Genomic DNA, 20,414 nt, shown 5'->3' on the forward strand with positions numbered 1-20,414 from the left:
GCAGAGCGAGAGTGCATGCATGTGTGGTCCGTGTGTGGGAATAACACAGTGCAGAAAATATACTGCCAGTAAATCAATATTTTACATCCTTGACTTGCATACTAACCTATACTGCTTCCTGATCCTCTCAGTGATGATTAAAACATTTTTTTAAGGAAAGAACCCTGATGTTGATGAAGTTCATAATTATTATGAATTTGCCCAGCTCCCAATGCTCATCTGTATTACAAAGTTATCATTTCCCCCAAACATTATTTAATGCCAGCCCCTTACCTATGATAAACGTCACAGTGTCTGCCAGCCTTTTACGTCATGAATTCTTCTTTGTTTGGGTCTTTTGAATGTTGCCCCTGCGTAGAGGGGCATATGAGCGGGTTGTGCTGAGCACTCCTACAGAATGCTTCTCTCTGATTTATTTTCACCCAATTGAATTTACTTCCAGTATCAAAGCCTGAAGTGAGTAGAGTTACCTCAGGGGAAGGACAGCTCACACAAACACACCCGCTGTGATTTAAAATCGCACAATTACAGATTTAAAACCCCACAAAAAACATCTTCCTGCTTGTCTGTAACGGTTTTCATGCCATTGCTCAGTTTCAGGAAAATTCAGAGCTGGTACAACTTGTAGGCCAGCTTTCATTATAGGCACTCATAGGTGGCACCTGAGGCACCAGAATTCAAGAAGGCTGGAAATGCCTCAAGATGGTCACAGCCCCACAATTCTACAATCTTTTCAGTTATAGGTCTTTGTCCTTGATCCACTGACTGAAGGTTCAGGGGAAGGATTACAATCAGGAGAACCCTGAAATGGTCCTCTGAATGACAACAGAATAACTAAACCCACTGTTCTAAGTCAGTGGTGTAACTTAGGAAAGGAAATAAGTCAATGTCAACAGCTCTCAGGAGACCTGCATATCCAATAGTTCTCCACACTTTTGCACCCCAGTTCACCACTCATCGGCATGCTAGTGAGTGAATGAGGAAGGGAAGCAAGGGACAAGCCTTTCTCCATTCTCCACATGCCCCCTACCTCTACTCCAGTCACCGCCCCTTGCCAAGGAAGGGAAAGAGAAGGGTGTTTTGGGTGTGGAGGTTGGTGTCAAGGCATTTTGGAGATGTAGGTATGGTCATTTTTCTGTGCCTCAGATTGGCTTGGGGAAATGGCCAAGTTCTTTTGGAGTTAGGGTAGTTTGAGTTGCTTTTTTTTTTAAGAACACAGATAATTAAAAAAATTATCCTTAAACATAGAAACACAAACAAGAAACAGCAAGTGGTTCGTGCTTTCTGTCCCCACATAGACTACAGCATCTGAAGAAACTTATGTGGTTTTTCTCCCACCAGAGAGTCTGAATGCTCTTTTTTTAAAGATTTGAATCAGAAACAAACAAAGCAGAATAACAGTGTGTATCCCAAATATCCCTCATTGGAGCCAGCCTCTCAAATGTGATGTAAGTCATTTTTGCTTCCTAAGTGTTCGGAGGAGAAAGGAACATGAAACAGTAACAGATATTTTAACAAATCCACAAGGGGATGTGGAAGAGCTTTAGTTGCATGGGAATGTATGTGCGATATCCCTCACTTGAGCATACTGAACATTAGTGGTTGCCAAATTTTGAAAGATAGGCATTACGTGTTTCGATATACAAAGATGAAAAGTACCAATGCAGCCTAGAAAGCAACACTGTAGATTGCTTTGGACCTGTGCTCTTTAGACTGCAGGCTGAGAGCCAGTGTGGTGTAGTGGTTAAGAGTGGTAGTCTTGTAATCTGGGGAACCGGTTTTGAGTCTCCGCTCCTCCACATGCAGCTGCTGGGTGACCTTGGGCTAGTCACACTTCTCTGAAGTCTCTCAGCCCCACTCACCTCACAGAGTGTTTGTTGTGGGGGAGGAAGGGAAAGGAGAATGTTAGCCGCTTTGAGACTCCTGAAGGGGAGTGAAAGGCGGGATATCAAGTCCAAACTCTTCTTCTTCTTCTTCATAAAGAAGAGTGTTCAGCCAGGTTTGGTGTGGACAGGGCCCCCAAGAGGAATGTATTGGCTGGGAAACCGCTAATCTAATTTTCAATCCAGAGTAAGCCAAAATGGAACCCACAGAGAAGTCAAGCGCATTAAGCTATAGTGAGCCTCCAAATCCCTTGGTTCTATTCAGTTATGATAATCAACAACAACAAATCACCTTTACTAAAGGAGGGTTATGAGTAGTGCTGCTTGTTGGCTGACGCCCAACACTTTTACAAGCCTGTGAGGTTTTAATAGCTGACAGCATACGTGCAGGAAAGCAGACAACTGGAAGGCATTAAAAGCACTAATGTCTTCATCAAAACAGCAGCAGAAGCTAAGTAAATCACTCACAGCGTCAATTGTTGATTCACTTAAAATGTATGCAATGTGCTTGCTGGGTCATTTGAGCTGGTGGAAATAATCAAGTTCTTGCTATCTCTGTTTAGGAACACATGATAAAGTGCTAGCTTTTGGAAAAAGGAACTATTACCCAAGCAGAAGCAACACTTCCTTATATTGTCATCATCAGAAGCAAAGTTGGTGTCAAATAATAACTTAAAGGTTGAGCTACATACGAGGAGTCCCTGGCGTAAATTGATTTGGTGCTACTCTTTCTCGGCTGCCCATCTATATAATACGGGGGTACAAATACTAAAACTACCTCACAAACGAAACTGCCTAACAATCATGTAACAAGGCAGTGAATTAAAAAAAATATATGCAACAACATATGAAACCCAAACTAAGCCCCTGGGTCCCAAATCCTTTACCATACAACCCAAATGCAGGCTGAAATAACCCCACATCTTCACTGCTTTGTCAAGTACAGTGGTACCTTAGGTTAAGTACTTAATTCGTTCCGGAGACCCGTACTTAACCTGAAACTGTTCTTAACCTGAAGTACCACTTTAGCTAATGGAGCCTCCTGCTGCCGCTGCACCGCCGGAGCACAATTTCTGTTCTCATCCTGAAGCAAAGTTCTTAACCTTAAGCACTATTTCTGGGTTAGCGGAGTCTGTAACCTGAAGCGTATGTAACCTGAGGTACCACTGTACATGGTGCAACAGTGTGTGTTTCAGACTAGAGTTGGGGAGAACCAGGTTGTAATCTCCACTCAGTTGTGAAGCGTAGATCATTCATTCTGTCTTAGTCTTACCAACCTCACAGGGCTGTGAAGAGGATGAAGTACATGCTACCTTGACATTGTTGGAGGAATGGATGGATGGATAAAAATGTAATAAATAAGTATCAGGCCAGACATGGATGCTCTGTAGTATACTAACCATGACTGAAAAGGCCCTTATTCCTGCGCTCACCTGTTGCACCTTAAATAGTGGAAGGACACAGAGCAGTGTCTCTGATATTGCTCTGAGGGCACAGGGCTAGTCTGTATGGGAAGTATGTTTCTGTTAAGTTGTGGGTGAACATATCAGACGACACAGCGATTCTTCAAACAGCTCTTGTTTATTCACAAGCCAGAACAGAACTGAACTGAAGGGTTCAGCCAGCTTGCTTATATAGAGCTCCACTAGAACGCAACAGTAACCACTTTCTGTAACTATCCAATCACTGAACGTCACTTTCAATCCCTTATTTGCATATGTGGACCTGAGTGAAAACCATCTACAGTATCTCCCTGCTGGCCCAGGGTGAGAACTTCAGTACATAACAGTTTTCTTCCAAACAAACCAGAAATGGAAGCCATGGCTGGTACCCTGGCCTATCACAAAGCCATTATGTGGTTTGTTTCCTCCCTTGTGTGCCAACAACAGGAGCAGAGTGAGGAGAAAAGCAGAGGCTTTTGAGCAGCGAACACCAGCATACTGCACATCACATGAAATCCAGGTTTACTGATAACTATTTAATGACAATTGAACCAGGAGGTGTAAATCTTCTGTACTGAAGACGAATGGAAATCCTTGGAAAAAATGGTGAAGGAAATCCCTTGTTCCTAAGCTACAAAGCAGCTCCTCTCAAGAGTTTTATTTATTTATTGTTAGAGCTTTATTTGGTACTTCATGAAGTAAATCAGAAATCAAAGAAATGGCATAATAATTGATTGGGGGGCGGAGGGGGGGAAGAGGCTGTTGGCAAACGTAAGATACAAAACAGATATAGTTCCAATGTGGAGCACACACTTTTTATATTTCTTTGAAAGGATTCTGTAATACATAAACTGTTGTTGTTGTTGTTGTGTTAAAAAGCAGAGAATCAAATCCTTGAAGATAAATTTAATAAAACCAAGAAACCTGATCCAAATACCACATAATAAATTAGTTAGAAGCCACTAGGAAAAATGCCAGCATCCCCATCTCCCTTAGTAATACATTTTAGTTTACCAAGGCAATGATAGCAAAATCAGCCACAATTATGTTAAATATTTATTGCTAAATCCATTAATATGTTCCCTAGATACTGGAGCACTAAGGCATAAGCTTTAGAGGAAAGCGGGCTACCAAAACATAGCTTAGAGCTCCCTCTTCCTTTCCTTGGAAGAATTTCGCTTTTGGAAGCTTGGAGGCTTTTGAGGCAAGTATATTTGAAATGACTGCATGGTCATAAACACTGTCAAATCATTGGTGCATTATGAAATTAATTACATGTGCAGTACTCACAGTGCCATTTCAAACTGCTCCAGCCACTTTTTCTTCAAATCTTTCGTTTTGCAGTAGAATTCTAGCCCATTTTGGCCTTGTATGTGGATGAGGTAGAAGCCATAGGACCACTGTTTAAAGGACAAGGCAATGCAAAGGTTATCTATGAAGAATTCATGTGCAGCTGCCTCAGAACATCTGAAGGCCAAACACTGCCTATTTCCAGTCCAATTACAATGACTAATATATAACAGTAATAGCTAGCATTTACATAAAGCTTTGGTGTGTTTCCAAAGCTTCATACAACACAATTTATGTGTCTACTCAGTCGTCATACACATTTTAGAGCCATTAGAAACACTATGCAGAATAAGGTAATAACATTCATGATTCCAGGTGTTATGTTTTTGAGGGGGGGCCCCCCACCCACATAAAAAGGTCCTTATAAAAAGTAAACAAAACATTTATTTCTGATGGGGGTTTGTGGATAAATAAACATGGAAGGGAATGCTTTAAACCTCTTAAATACTGCAAAGCTCTACAAATTTCAGCAGAACATCTTTTTACCTTTTTGTTCTCTTTGTCTGTGGTGGGGTTATTGGCTATTTTGTACTCCTGAAGATCAATTATTTCCTTCATTTCATAATTATCACCTCGCCGTTTGCATACAATTACAGCCAAGTCAAATAAGAATATATGCCTGTGAAGCAGAAAATAAAATAAAATCACATGTCATAAGCTGTCTTTTCCAATATTACCTGAATTCCAACAACAATTATCACACATTATATGTGCATTATATGTACAGCACATTGATAAATGTCACACATCACTGCATGGCAACTATTACATGCCATTGGCATGCATTAAGTCCCATGGTCATATGTCAGCTATCAGGTTCTGCAGGAAGCCAAATGGCATAAACCTTCTAATGTTGCTAAATATACTGATCTTAAATATTGCTATCCAATATCTAAGTCAAATATCTGAATATTGAAAGAATATTACAGATCAAAATTCACAGGAGATAAATTTAAGGTTCAGTCGAAAAGTGTGGGGACCTTATTAATAAAGCATGATCTCACCACACTAAGAGAGTTTACATTTCATCAGTCTTTCAAGGTACACATGGATGGGGTAGAACAAGTACAGCAACCACTTTAAAGAAGGCAACCCTCAGTAATATGTGCAATATAACTATCCCTGCCTTGAGAAGTGACTTGCTAAGAGAAGGCAGTTCTGTAGCTAGAACATTTTTTGCCTAAGGAGCACTGCCCCTGCCTGCAAACAAATGACACCTTTTGCTTGAAAAACAAAACCTACAAAAATCAGGACAGTCCTAGTCTAGTTGGAGCTTTATCCAAAATATGGAGGTAAATTAAACCTCTTGCTGCACAACAATTTAACATACACAACAGTTCTGCCATATTTCAAGAGCATTTATCCAGTGTAAATGACACACCTTGTTTTGCTTTGTTTTAAAAAAGAAAGCCTCATACTCTGCTCACCTATCCTGCCTTGCCCTTTTGTCCAGAGTTGTTATTCTTATTTCACCATCACCCTGTGGTCGTCCATACAGTAAAAGTGACTGGTTCTGAAAATGTAAAAATAGCATGAATTACTTAAGAGTTCACTGGCAGCATCTTTTCTTCAAGAACCACCTTGGTGCTATGAACCTATCCAAGCTATATTTTTTTAAAAAAAAAATTGTCCCCCAAGCTACTCCAAAGATTCTTTTTAGAGCCACTTAAGATTGCAGAGTGGCAGAAATAAGAAAGCAACATTGCCTTTTCCAGTTTCACCAAAGTTTTCCACCACCATAATCTCCATCACCCTGGAAACATGCAAGAAGCTCACTTGGTCCCTTCTGACCTGATTGACCTATATACTTTCAGGTCAACCATCAGACTCCTGCCTTGCCTTTATGGATCTCTAGTGCTGATCTAGGTTATTTACATCCCTCAGCTTCCATGTTCCTCTTCTTCCAACTTCCTTATTTACCTGATTACTGCTTTCCTGCATCTATGTTCCAGCCCCACTTGCAACAGCTTGGCTCTGCCTCTGGGCCTGCCATTCATCCTGCCTCTCTCAGTTGGCCCCAGAACTCCACTCTGACTCCAATTCCAGTCCTGCCAGGATTTTCACTCTCAGCTCTCTGTGTGCTCAAGCTCACTTTCCCTTTGTCCAAGCTCCTACTTTTAAGAATGAAGCAGCGGAAAGATCACCCCGAAAAGGAACAGTAAAAACAACATACAAAGTTTGAAGGGTAACACGAGACGGAGACATACCAAATTCTCAATTGATGACTGAAATTGTTTAATTTCACGGAGGGTTTCATTATCTCGCTTCACTTCATTTACATACTGTGCCAAGTCCTAAAACACAGAAGAGAGATATCTGAGGTGCAACAGCCATGGGCTAAATTGTTACACTTAATTAGATAAATTGACTACTAAGAGACACTTCCCAAGCTACAGTAGAAGCAGTTATGTATTAAAACATTAGCAGGTACAAACTGTACATAAATATAAATTGTGAGACACATCACCCACCCTGCATATCATGTGGACAGTACCATGTGTCAGGTCAATCAAGTTTCCTTGACTAATTTTTCTGTAGTGAGGGAGAAGTAGGAGATGAACAGCCTGTTCATACTTCCTTTGTGAGGCAGAGAGAACATAGCACACCTTTAAGTGTAAACCTCTTTCTACCACAGTGTGAGAACACACAGTATGCTTAAGACAGTCAAAAACCAAAGAGGGCTCAGAACTAAGAGCTCCAGAAACAATTTAATCATATAGCAATAGCTCATATGCTCACTTCGAAAACTGAACATGAAAGCTTTTTTTCAGAAAATCTTCCTGCAGCAACACAGTTAGAATGGCTGCAAGACTGATCTCCCTCCATGAACTGACTCAACAGATAATATAAAGCTAGGAATAAAACTAGAGATGTGTAGTCAAACCAATTATGCATGCCATGCACGTAGATGATTTAGATGGGGTCATAGCTCAACGACAGAGCATCTGCTTCCTATCTAGAAGATATGAGATTCAATCCCAGCATCTGCAAGGAGGGCTGAGAGAGACTTGGTGCCTGAGACTCTGGAGAGGTGTTGCCGGTTAGTGTAGACTATACTGAACTAGAACCCATGGTCTGGCTCAGTGTGTAAGTCAGTTTCTTATATAGGTTTGCATTATATTTTGTGCTTTAAATAAGAGAAACAATGTGCAATCAAGCGGACTGAAGTTAACATGCATTTGACACACAACAAAGCTATAGAGTCTTTTCCTTTCAAACATCAATATTAATTTGTTCTGATGAGCTTCGCTCTGAATTGGGAAAACTCTGCACCTGCTTTTGGGTATTAGTGAACATATGAGCTGGTGTGCAGTAATGCAGAAACAACATGTTACAGGTAGATATATATTTAATTTCTCTCCAGAAAAGACTCTTACAATTTTACGCCAGAGAGAGTTTACATATCCAATCTGTTAGTCGCACTTACCTTCATTGCATCAAGTGCCTGTTTCAGATTGTTCTTCTCAGTTTGGTCACTAGTATGTTTTACCAACTCCTGTATTGAAGAATACACAGACATTTCTTGTGATAGCTATCGGCCATTCAAGACATTTTTAAAAATGCTGAACTTATCAGTATTTAAAAACAGAACCATTTTGCCTTAGGAAGAAAATGATGGGCTGATCTCATCATTATCTGTAAAAGCCCATAATATGAGGTACCGTATATTATGCATATGCTATATCCCACATGCTTTTATTCAAGACATGAAGTGAAACACGGTTTTCACTATTAAAGCCTATATCTGGAATGTTGCCCTCCACATAACAGTACCAAATCTAAGGATCTGAAAAACAGCCTTCTCAATAACTTTGAGATTAAATTTTCATGTTTTACCCTCAGAGTTTGGGAGGGCAAAATTGCAAAAGCCCATGGGATTAATTTTCATTTCAGAACATGAGTTAAATTTCATAGAAATTCATCACAATTCCAAGCTAATTTTATCTATTCATATATTTTTTTCTTACACATTTATTTAGGCTGCAATCAGGCAGACTTACCAGAGAATACGAAATAAATGGGTTTCACTGCTAAGGGGGCTTACAGATGGCCTATTTATTAAGCACTCATCCTGATTTATTTGCAAGGAGATTATATGACAATGACTATTGAATGAGCTAGATGATCCTATGTCAAGCAAGTACTAGTCCACACTTTCCTTGTTGCCAAAGGTCTGATCTTTGGGGGAAAGGCTGTTTTGTTGCCCATGAGCTCCAAATCAGCTTTAATTGTACAATGTGAATTTACCAGTATGTGACTGAATCCCACCCAAAAAAGGCAAAAGTCTGGAAGCACCATGAGTATATATACAGGGGATTATGCTGATATCCCCTTCCTCCTATACCCTGTGTGTTTTTGTGTAACTGATCTACACTTCCCCATACTTATTTACAAACACTTCAAAATTGGTATGTAACTCCTAAAATCTCACAAGGCAAATTATTCCCTAACTCATCCTCAATAGCCAATCCTTTTACATGTTCAGTTGCCTTTCTCCATTACTGGACTGCGTATTCAATGATATCATGGAAAGCAGATTTCTTTCAAGAATCCTTTCATTCTTGAGCATCAAGGAAAAGGGCAGAAATTTAGATGGGCCTTTCTGCCTAAAATTTCCTATCTAGGTTTCAGTCTTAATGGGAATGGCTACAAATACTTCAAGTAGCACTGGAAAGTACTATAACAAGAATTAGGGGGGAAAGTAAATGTTTGGAAGGGGAATTAGACCAGTTTACTGAACTGAGCCCCCATTGCAATCAGTGACTAACTTGTATCATTGGTTTCAGACAATGCAGGACCCTTCTGAAATATACATTTAAAGGAGTATCATAGCACCTTAAGCAGTCATGGCTTCCACAAAGAATCCTAGGGATTGTAGTTTTTTTAAGTGTGCTGAGAGTTGTTAGAAAGCTTCCAATCCTCTCATAAGAACTACAATTCCCAGAGTTCCCTAGGAGGAAGGATTAACTGTTAAACCATGCTGGAAACTCAGTTCACTCAGATGCATTTCAGGAAGCATGATATACACATTGGAAAAGAACACTGCAAAGGGAAGGGGGAGAAATTGCTTCTTGCACAGGTAGAAGTTCTTTTTAAAATGATGTTTTATAAGCATCAGCAAAGCTGACAGTCTAATGGAGTAATATATTTCCTTGCAACTGAACTAATGAGTCTCCCAGCACAGCTATCAAATGATATTTATAGGACTCTCTAGCCTCATTATAGGACTAACTGCACAGAAGCCACAAGCTCCATGGGTTATAATGGGAAGCATTCAAAATAACTATTGCTTTATTATAATTCAGTACAGCAAGAAAATAGGCTAGGAAGTGCTTGAGCCTTGTCCAGCTTCAACTTCAAAAAGCAGAGGCACACATGAAAAGCATCACCTAGCATCAGCTTGGTAGCACTATCTGAATGCACCAGATTATTTTATTATTGTTTTGTTGTATTTTGACTCAAGTTACTGCGAAATCAGTCTTAAATTATTGTCCAACAGGCTTAGGGAATCTTTCTAAATAATGGCACTCTTCTGTGGTTTATTCTCAGTGTTTTACTGCAATTATCATGCGACTTGAAATCCCTAGGGCAAGTTGCCCACCCCTTGACAGGTGCATCATTAATACAACTCTCTGCATGAGTCAGGACCATCATGCTGTTCTTGCCAATGAACGTCAGTGACATGGCTCATGGGTGGGGAAACTCACAATGTGAAAACACTGACTAGCTCAATGCAACAAGCTGCAGCCCTTGGCAAGCAGGTGATGAGGCGGAGGGGGCAAGGTTAAGATCACACCTGCACATGCAATCTCTCTCTTAAGACCACCACCACTATTGCATCTCTTTGTTTCACAAACATGAAAAAGAGAGAGAAACAGTCAGTGATTGTGATCATATTAAGACAGAAACAGAGATTATCTGCAAGGGAATGAAGCCATGGGCGGGGGGGGGGGGGGAGGTTGCCCTGTACTAAATGATACAATGTGTAGCAGGTGAGATTTTCATTTTCCAGGTTTTAAATATTTACGCTACTCTTCCGATACGTTGTAGTAGCGTCATTACCTGCTGCTTATTTTATTTTGATTTTATTCTGTGACTGGTGTTATTCTCTTTTAGAGAAAGACTTGACATCTTTCCACAGGGCCTGCAAGACGGAGCTATTCCACCAGGCCTTTGGCCAAGGCACAGTCTGCCCCGCCCCCTCTCCTTCTGTAATCTTCAGAGAACTCTAACCCAATGGTTGTCATTAATTTGATTGTGAATTGAATCTAGAATGTATTTTAATTAATTGATTGTGCAATTTTATATACACTGTGCTATTTTTACCTGTTGTTAGCAGCTCTGAGCCTGGCTTTGGACGGGGAGGGTGGGATACAAATAAAAATTATTATTATTATTATTATTTTCTTGCTGCAATGAGAAAAAAACTGAATAAGCTAAGGAGACTGGAAGTGGGGAGAGAACTAGCACTGATCCTGAGAGGCAACTATGTTGCATATCAAGGGAAGATACAACAACAACAACAACAACAGAGGCAAGTACTCCACACCAAAGAGGGCGAGCGTACAGCCAATGGAAAGGAAACAAAAAAAGCCAACAAAAGAAAGCAGAGTAAATTTGGCAGGGTATTCTGAATGGCACTAGGTTTAGGACTTCTGACCTACCACTTTGTGCTTTGAATGGAAAACACAATCTGTGGCACTAACATGACCACAATTCGAACTGGAAAAGTTCCATAATAGCTGTGCTAGTTGGGCGGCAACCTGAGCTACTGGTTGATAACTGATAAAAACAATGTGAAGTTCATATAATTTAAAGGTGAAGTACCTGGAGCAGAAGATGGTATTTCAGAACTCGCTGCATTGGAACCACAAGAAGATCCCGCAAAGTAAACTTCCCATTATTGGCTCTTTTGGAACATTCCTATTTAAAGAAGCAAAGGGTTCGATATGACTTGGTATAATCAATGCAGCAAAGTAACATCTTTAATTTTCTGAAGCAGGCAGACCAGTTATCCAAACTGGTGGCAACAGGATGGTAGAGTTCTGAGGTTACAGAATGGACTGTATCACATAAGAACATAAGGTCTACAGGATCAAGCGAATGGGCCCATCTGGTCCAGTATCTTACTCTCACAGCAGCTGGTTGCTTATGGAATTCCAAAGCAGGACCTGAGTGCAACAGCACTCTCTAACTCATGATTCCTGGGAACTGGCATTCAGAAGCACACTGCCTCCAACAGTGGAGACAGAACATAGCCATGATGGCTAGTAGGCATTACTAACCTTATCCCCCATGAATTTGTCTCTTCAGACAAGAGGTGATGGGGTGCTTTTTCATACTCTCTTGTATAAGAACTCCCCCCATATAAAAATGCATGACAGCAAGAAGTGGGATAGCTCACAACATTTCTACCTGAAATGTGGGAGGGTTTTTTCCTCCTATGGGAAAAAATTCAAATATGGGCAATTCACTCTACCACCTCAGGATCCTACCACAGGCCTAACTCCAATTTTGTAGAAATGAACTCATAAGACATAGATTGAAATATAGGGTTGTCAGTCACTGAAATTAATGGACTAAATTATGTGCATTGACTTCAGCGGGTCACTGTGGGTAGAACGTAGGTGAATACAATCCATACTCTCCATGCTACGATTCGAGATCAAGGTACAGTTTGTTTGTTTGTTTGTTTGTTTGTTTGTTTGTTTGTTTGTTTGTTTGTTTTTAAGAAGAGAAATTGCAGTGATACCTCCAGTTTCAATTTAACATCTTCTTTGGTCTTGGAAATGTTATCCAAACAGGATATAGCTGTTTCTACTTGACTGCAGTACTGCCCATAAATAACTAATCTAGATCAAGAAGAAAGAGAACAAGCAATTAATCTTTTTATCAACTCCACCAACTTCAATTTCCACACAAGGCTTTGTCTTCTTACACCCCAACCCTGGAAGGGGCTGCTGTTTTCCAGCTGCATCCCATCATTCTTGTTCTACCATAGACTGCCATCATTGCATACAGATTGGCCTCTTAGGAATGTGTGTGTCAGTCTCTACAGGTGTTCAAAAGTGTAACACCCACTTCAAAGTATGTGCTGTGGTTTAATGCCTACATTTTATTAACTTAAAAATACAGCTGCAAAAACCTTTTGGAACAGAACAAGTCTTATTAGTATTTGTTATGTTAATGGGCAGACTTCAAAGGATTTGATGAATAATACTCTGCAGTGTAGGATTAGCACCAGATTAATTACACCGAGTCCTTTTTTATAGCAACAGCAGGGCAAGCATACCAGTTTACGTTATATGAGCATTTAAGTCAAGATAATAACATGTTGGCTCAAAGAACCAAGTGGCAATAGTCACAAAGACCAGACAGACTTACTTTGACAGATTTTCATAAGCTATGGAAAGGAAAGCACAATAATTTCAAAACTCCCTTGTGCAACAAGCTATTCTTTTCCATTAACTTTTTCTGCATTTAAAAAGGGCTTCTTGCAACCATAATAATAATGTTTCAAGTATTTGTGATGTTCAGTTCTCAGTCTTACCATTGCTCTGAATCCCGTTGTAAGGGAATATAAATGAAAACCAAGCCCTACAAACACAACCTACCTGGGGTTGACCCACTTCAGAATACAAGCAAAGTGCATGTCATGGGTGAATCAAAAACTCCCCATCTATGGAAAGCTCACATGTCTATCCAAGCCTTTGCCCCAAAATGCTAACTTACTTGCTTTGTGCAAGAAGCTGTGTTAATAAACAAAACAAAACAAAACACGGACCAGCATTCAAAACATGAATTTAATCCTGCTTGCTTTATGAAATGATGCAAACCTAATAATTCTATGCTTCAAAGGTATCTGAAAATGTAGATCAGTAAAAGATCAAGAGAACACAGCATAGAAAATTATTGAGAGTCAGGATACAGAACTTTCCCATATGCCTCTTCCTGATTAGCATTCACAGGAAGGAAGTGAACAGGCTTGCTTCTCTCCCTAGCCATCTATTCCCTCCCTGGTTCCTGGAAGATGGTAGGATGTGAAGCTACTGAAGGTTAATGTGAAAGAGTGGATGCTAAGGCACACAGAGCCCTGATAAAGTCATGGAGCAAATAACAGTGTTTTGCATCAGTCATAGGTTCTTGGTTATTTAAGATCAAGAGAAGAGGATGACGAGGTTAGATTGTCAAAATAGATAACATCTGAGCAGCATGTAGCCTATTCATCAATATGTGTATTGCACTTTGAGATAACATGACATTATTTTATGCAAAATAAGGCTGAGAGTTGTGAAAAGAAAACAGCACTGTAACAACATATGAACAGAGAACAGGGAGACTGACACAGTATATACTAAAGAATAATGCTCTCTGAAATTTGGTTTAGCATTCAGCACATTTAAAGCTATATGTTATGTTACACATACTATTTCTGGTTATAATAAAAAATTAAATACAGTTTCTCTAAAAGCACACTACACAAAACAAGAGTATATTTCTAATGCATAAAGGAATATGAATAGCTTATGTTAAAGTTATTGACATCGTGCATTTTAAAAACTCGGTAATTACCTTTCCTTGTAGCTTATAAAAATTTGATACAGGTTCTGGTCACTTTTGTTTACAATGGATTCATGAATATCCTGTGTTAAACTTCTGTGGATTTTCACCAAATCCTACAACAAAAACATCCAATAAAACTTCTACAATTATGTTTGATACTGCCATGTAAAGCCACTGTTTTCACGTATACAGTAAAATTATACAGTAAAATAATTCATAGATTGATTCATCCTAGACACCTTATAATTGAATTATATCTTTTGAATGAATAAATAAAGATATCTTGAATATACATAGTTATATATCTACTCATTAAACTTAAAACTGCAAATGTTTAAGAAATGTAAAACACCTTCCCCTCTATGTTGGAGACATAGAATTTGTCTCAATTCTATGGTAAAATTATAACATTTCAAGGCAAGTAAACATGTTGGACCTGGTGCAGACCTGGGGTTTAAGACTGCAGGCTACAAAAACTCTTCCCCATCCATCCCCATCCCCAAGCACCCTCCATTTAAGTCCATTGTTGAATGAAACTAACTTTTATTACAGTTAAAATGAACCCAGGAAAAATCTAAGCTTCATTTCCCTAACTAAAGCCGGTTTCTTAAAACAGAGTTTAATGAAAGATCCAGGTGCAAAGGATGGGATGTATTCACACATGAAAAAGGGAAGGGAAGCCAAGCAATCACCTAGCCCAGTCTAGTCACTGGTTGGCATTATACCTGCTCCAGGTTTTAGAGAGAAAAGAATTAAAGATTCACATCCCACTACTTCAACAAAAAATCATTTGGCACATTACACTGGACAGCTGAATAGCAGCATACTGACAAGCTAACTGAAATCTTAATGTCTTGCTCAAGAAACAGAAGGTGCTGAGACAAGCAGAGTGGAAAAGCAATAAACATTTCTATTTACAGAGTTTGTAGATACTACACATTTCCAAGTGTTCTCATAAATATACAGATATATATTCACAAAGCTCTGCAAGGCTGAAATAAGAGCCATCTAAAATAACCCCTCATCTTTCAAGAATTTACAGTCAAGTGCTCTTGTGGCCAGAGACATATTAAGGACACAAAACAGGTAAAGGACCCCTGGACAGTTAAGTCCAGTCAAAGGCGACCATGGGGTTGCAGCGCTCATCTTCCTTTCAAGCCAAGGGAGGTGACATTTGTCCACAGACAGCTTTCTGGGTCAGGTGGCCAGCATGACTAAACTGCTTCTGGTGCAACAGAACACCATCACAGAAGCCAGAGTGCATGGAAACCCCGTTTACCTTCTCGCCACAGCGGTACCTATTTATCTACTCGCATTGGCGTGCTTTCAAACTGCTAGGAGCTGGGACAGAGCAACGGGAGCTCGCCCCGTCACGGGGATTTGACCCGCCGACCAGCAAGCCCAGCCCAAGAGGCTCAATGGTTTAGACCACAGCACCACTGTGTCCCTTGGAAAGGCAAAACAGGTGCACTATGCAGGACCAGATCTCTCTTCATAGCTGTGGACTACCAAACATCATAAGGAACATCAGCTACACTGCCCTCTGCCCGCTGCTGTGAGAAACATCATGGAAAGGGTATTTCTAGGACTAAGGTGAAACTGTAAAGCCCCCTTGATTTTTTTTTTTAATTGGATGCTGGATGTTGCTAATGGCTCCTATGTTATTAAAGGTAAAGGGACCCCTGACCATTAGGTCCAGTCGTGACTGACTCTGGGGTTGCGGCACTCATCTCGCTTTATTGGCCGAGGGAGCCGGTGTGCAGCTTCCGGGTCATGTGGCCAGCATGACTAAGCTGCTTCTGGCGAACCAGAGCAGCACACGGAAACGCCGTTTACCTTCCCACTGGAGTGGTACCTATTTATCTACTTGCACTTTGAAGTGCTTTCGAACTGCTAGGTTGGCAGGAGCAGGGATTGAGAAACAGGAGCTCACCCCGTCGCAGGGATTTGAACCACCGACCTTCTGATCGGCAAGCCCTAGGCTCTGTGGTTTAACCCACAGCGCCACCCACATCCCCCTATGTTTTAGGACATTCTTTTTGCACTGCTAGGTTTTGAAATGTCTTGTTTTCTTTGTTGTAAGCCACTTTGAGCATGTTTTTTTTTTTGGCATGGAAAAGTGGCATACAAATAAAATAAATGAATGAATGAGACAGGTGATGATTACAGAGCTGCTCTGAATTATCTTTACACACACTTCACACACCAAGCACCTGAGTTTACAGTACCCCAAGTACACCGGCTCCTCATTTCATGCTTTATAGTTGCCTAGATCAGTGTTCAACTTTGGGTCTCCAGGTGTGACTCAACTACAACCCCCAACATCCTTGACCATTGAGCTAAACTGGCAGTGGATCACAGATGTTGTATCTATCCACATCTGGGGACCCAAGGTGGTGCCCACCTTTCTGTATGTTGTTACCTAAACCCATCTACCTATTAAACCAGGAAACCAGAAGGAAGCCTTTTTGTATATCACATCTATCTCTACCCTAACAGTATTCTCAAACAGTATCTTGTAGACTTCCACACAACAGAGGACAACAAACAAAACATCCCAAGGCATTACATACGGGAATGTTGATGAATACTGTCTCAAACTCTGAAGTGGTCAGAAACCTTTTCAGGGGAACCATAAAAAACTGTAAGAGAAAAATGAACACATACTGCATTAACATACTTTGCCACCCACTACAAAAGACATTTCTGAATATGCGATTCCTATTCAGAGAGGGCAAGGGTAACAATGACCCCCACACTCTAGATGCATATGTCTTGTGACTGCCTATATTAGCTTTGCATACCCTACGTGATAATGGGTATAAACCAGTGCTGCCCAAACTTCCGGTAGCCAAGGAACACTTTTTTCCCCCTTAATTAAATTTGGAGGCACATTTTATTCCACAGGATGAAAGGGCTAACCACTAATCACAAGTGACCTCTTTATTTATAGTGTTTGCGATTGTTTCAGATAAAAACTATTGGGGGAAGAAACTACTTTTGCCATTTTTATGGAAGTTTATTATTTGTTTACAAATAGTTGCCTTGGTCGATTGCATGCTGCACTGGGCCAAGCTCCTGGCACCTCACCCCTCGCCTCTCTCTCTCTCTCTCTCTCTCTCTCTCTCTCTCTCTCTCTGTATGTGCCAGCAGCCCATTGTGTTGGGAAGCTGGGAGAGTAATGGTGTTCCACCCAGACTGCCTCACCAGCCACACCCTTTCTCTGCACTCCCCAGCTGGAATGGTCTCCTGATTGTTTTGCCAGGTCACTTTACCTTTTCAATGGATTCCAATGTTTCTGTGTATTTCTCTTCAGTTTGTTTTATTTCAGAAAGGCAGCAGCTTCTTATGTCGTTTTCAGGACATTTCTGCCAAGCCAACAAGAAGTTATTTGTAGACGTGAAACATGTTTATTTCAGGACAATTTCCTATTACAACATATTGCTTTGACAGCTGTCAGAGTTTATGGTCAATTGGCAACAAAATGTTTTCAGATTTATTATTTGGGCTACAGGGGACATATGTGCTGAGCTAGCTCAGTTGGTAGAATTTCAGGGTTGTGGCTTTGAGCCCCCAAAGGTTCCTGCATTGCAGGGGGTTGAACTACACATTCCTTGTGGTCCCTTTCCAGCTTTACAATACTATTATTTTACATGGGTTGTTGGCCAGCCTTCCCCAACCTCATGCCTTGGACTACAACTCCCCATCAGCCCCAGCCATCATAGCCAATGGCTGGTGGAAGTGGCAGACTCAAAAACTCTTGCAACAAATAATTTCCCAATTTCTGGACTTATTTCTTCCACCAAGCCTCTGCATGAAAGGGCTTTAGGTTTCAACATGTCAGCAGACATTACAAACTTTGAATTTCTTGACATTCTTACTCTTACATGTATGAGAATTTGAAGCTAGCTCTTCCAATTTTTTTGTTTTTAATCCCCATTTTCATTTTCATTTTTAAAAAAATAAAAGATCAGAAGAGATAGCTTCAAAGTCTCATACACCGATGAGACTTTGATGAGAGTTGGGGTCCAAAACACCAAAGAGCACCAACATGTGGAAGACTGCAGTAGGCAGAGAATAGAAATATGAGAGGCTCCTGCCACAGTAGGTACAGCTAGACAAATGGGGCAGCCCATAGAGCTGGGGTCCTCTTGCCATATATATTTCCCACAAGATGCCCTATCCCATTATTACTATAACTGACTATTGTAACTGGAGTTGGGTAAAGGATATATAATATAATAACAAATAATTAAGCAACTACAATTGTTTTAAAGAAAGAAAGGAATCCCATCCCAAAACTACAAGAAGACAACAGTGTAGTCTTAGCAGGAAGAATATTCAAAATAAGAATGTCAAATATTTATTTATAGTGATCTGGTTTGATTTACCTCTCTGTTTTATCAAACAATAAAGCAACCAGACACAGCGGTCATCATCTGAGGCCCTTCTTCATGTACCTCCTCCATGAGAAGTCTGGAGGGTGGCGACACAAGAATGGGCCTTTTCTGCAGTGACTCACGGCTGGTGGAATGCTCTCCCCAGAGAGGCATACCTTGTACCTTCATTACATAGCTCTAGGCACCAGGCAAAACATTCCTCTTCTCCCTGGCTAATTAAACAATCTACGGCCTTTTAAACGGTGATGGGGGTTATTGTTTTTGTTTGTTACTGTGCTATGTATTTTTGTGTTTCTATATTGTAAACCACTCTGTGAATCCTCGGATGAAGGGTGGTATAGAAAAATTAATAAATAAACAAAGAGTTGAACCCTACTGGCTGGTGTGCTGCTTCAGCTTTCATCAGGTCTTCATAAACTTCACCACCTTCGTCGTCCCCATAAACACAATCATAAAGGTCTTCATCTTCATCTACACCACTTTCACTAGAACACAAAGCGGAAGGAGAAAAGACAACAAAATTAAGAACATTAGCAATAGAATTTGAAGAACATTTAGGCCTTTTAAAATTATAGGCACAATGGGATGTAGAAGAAGTCTTAACCCTTTTGAAAGGTTCTGCTATTTCTGGAGGATGACAAGGAGGGTAAGAGCAACATAACCTGGCGTAATGTTGCTCTGCCCCCCTTATCCTCCTCTGGAAATAACAAAATCTTTCACTTCCATTGAGATCAGGGGTGGCTAACCTTTTTTGGGCCACAGGGACCTCGGATCCAGCTTCCAAAGGCCACGTGTCAAAATGGACATGGCCAAATTGTTAAAAATCTGGTATGGTTGTGGGGTTTTTTTGTTTCTGCTTTTAATGTCACATTTTGGTCCTGATGGGGTCACCAGAAACTTTTGTCATCACAATGGGGGGCCCCGCAGAAATGATTGGAAGGAAATTCAATTAAATGGATAAATTTAGGGGTCATAGGAGGACACAAATAAACTCTTGGCAGCACAGTACCTATGGGATCAGTCAGTAAATATATATAGAGAGGGGGGGGATTAAAATGGATAAATGCGGGGGGGGGCTTGAGGGACCACAAAACCTCTTCAGGGGGCTGTATGTAATCGACAGGCAGCAGAATCTAATTAGATGTTTTGCAGACACATGTACAACACAGTATATTTTGTTCATTGGTCAAAACAGTTCAATTTTCTCCTTTACATAACTGATGCTATAGAGTCCACAAATGTACAACCTACTCTATTAAATCTGGAAGGCCTTTGTAAATGTCTTCATCATTCACGCTCTCTTCTGTAGGAAACGGCCTGTGGAGACAAAATATAAAAGTAAAAAAAACTGCCATAAACCCAGTTCTTAAAGTACACCTCCATTTTAAAGAAACAACTGTGTGGTAGCATTTTAACATTCATCATTTAACTGTAACTCATCTGCTAGATGGAGAAAGATTTCACAGATGTTACTCAAGTTATCAGCCACGATAAAAGTTAAAAACAGAATCTACAACTACATTGTACCTTATTCCGGTGACTAATGCAATAGGGGTGCGGGAAAGCTTGGATAATGTTTCTATAACCTGCAGAAAGAATTGAAAACATTTGTTTAGTTAGAGAAATAAAAACCATATGCCATAATTGAAATGCCATAAAATAATGAGTGTGAATGGCTAACATGTCATGCTATCATTGGTTGGGATGGGAATGAGTGAGGGAAAACAGAAATTGGACTGTTACTGTAAATTTTAGCAAGAAGCAAAAAAAAAAAA

At 40.3% G+C, this 20,414-nt stretch overlaps 1 protein-coding gene across 5 annotated transcripts in view; it reads right to left on the reverse strand.

Moving 5' to 3' along the window:
• The window catches only part of VAV3 (vav guanine nucleotide exchange factor 3), a 212,923-nt gene that overhangs the window by 76,352 nt on the left and 116,157 nt on the right, over positions 1 to 20,414 (reverse strand). For all 5 annotated transcript variants that reach the window (XR_014565993.1, XM_083745820.1, XM_083745819.1 and 2 more), the window contains exons 3-15: positions 20,167 to 20,225; positions 19,891 to 19,956; positions 19,016 to 19,124; positions 17,515 to 17,607; positions 16,813 to 16,881; positions 14,249 to 14,352; positions 12,429 to 12,528; positions 11,504 to 11,599; positions 8,103 to 8,171; positions 6,883 to 6,969; positions 6,103 to 6,188; positions 5,162 to 5,294; positions 4,616 to 4,725 (exon numbers count right to left, since the gene is read on the reverse strand). Coding sequence is in view for 4 of the 5 variants with exons in the window: in XM_083745820.1 (XP_083601946.1) it covers positions 4,616 to 4,725; positions 5,162 to 5,294; positions 6,103 to 6,188; positions 6,883 to 6,969; positions 8,103 to 8,171; positions 11,504 to 11,599; positions 12,429 to 12,528; positions 14,249 to 14,352; positions 16,813 to 16,881; positions 17,515 to 17,607; positions 19,016 to 19,124; positions 19,891 to 19,956; positions 20,167 to 20,225 (1,181 nt within the window). In the remaining variant the exon portion in view is untranslated. The remainder of the gene's footprint in view (positions 1 to 4,615; positions 4,726 to 5,161; positions 5,295 to 6,102; positions 6,189 to 6,882; positions 6,970 to 8,102; positions 8,172 to 11,503; positions 11,600 to 12,428; positions 12,529 to 14,248; positions 14,353 to 16,812; positions 16,882 to 17,514; positions 17,608 to 19,015; positions 19,125 to 19,890; positions 19,957 to 20,166; positions 20,226 to 20,414) is intronic.

Source organism: Podarcis gaigeae, assembly GCF_964106915.1.
Source record: "Podarcis gaigeae genome assembly, chromosome: 6".
Lineage (NCBI taxonomy): Eukaryota > Metazoa > Chordata > Lepidosauria > Squamata > Lacertidae > Podarcis > Podarcis gaigeae.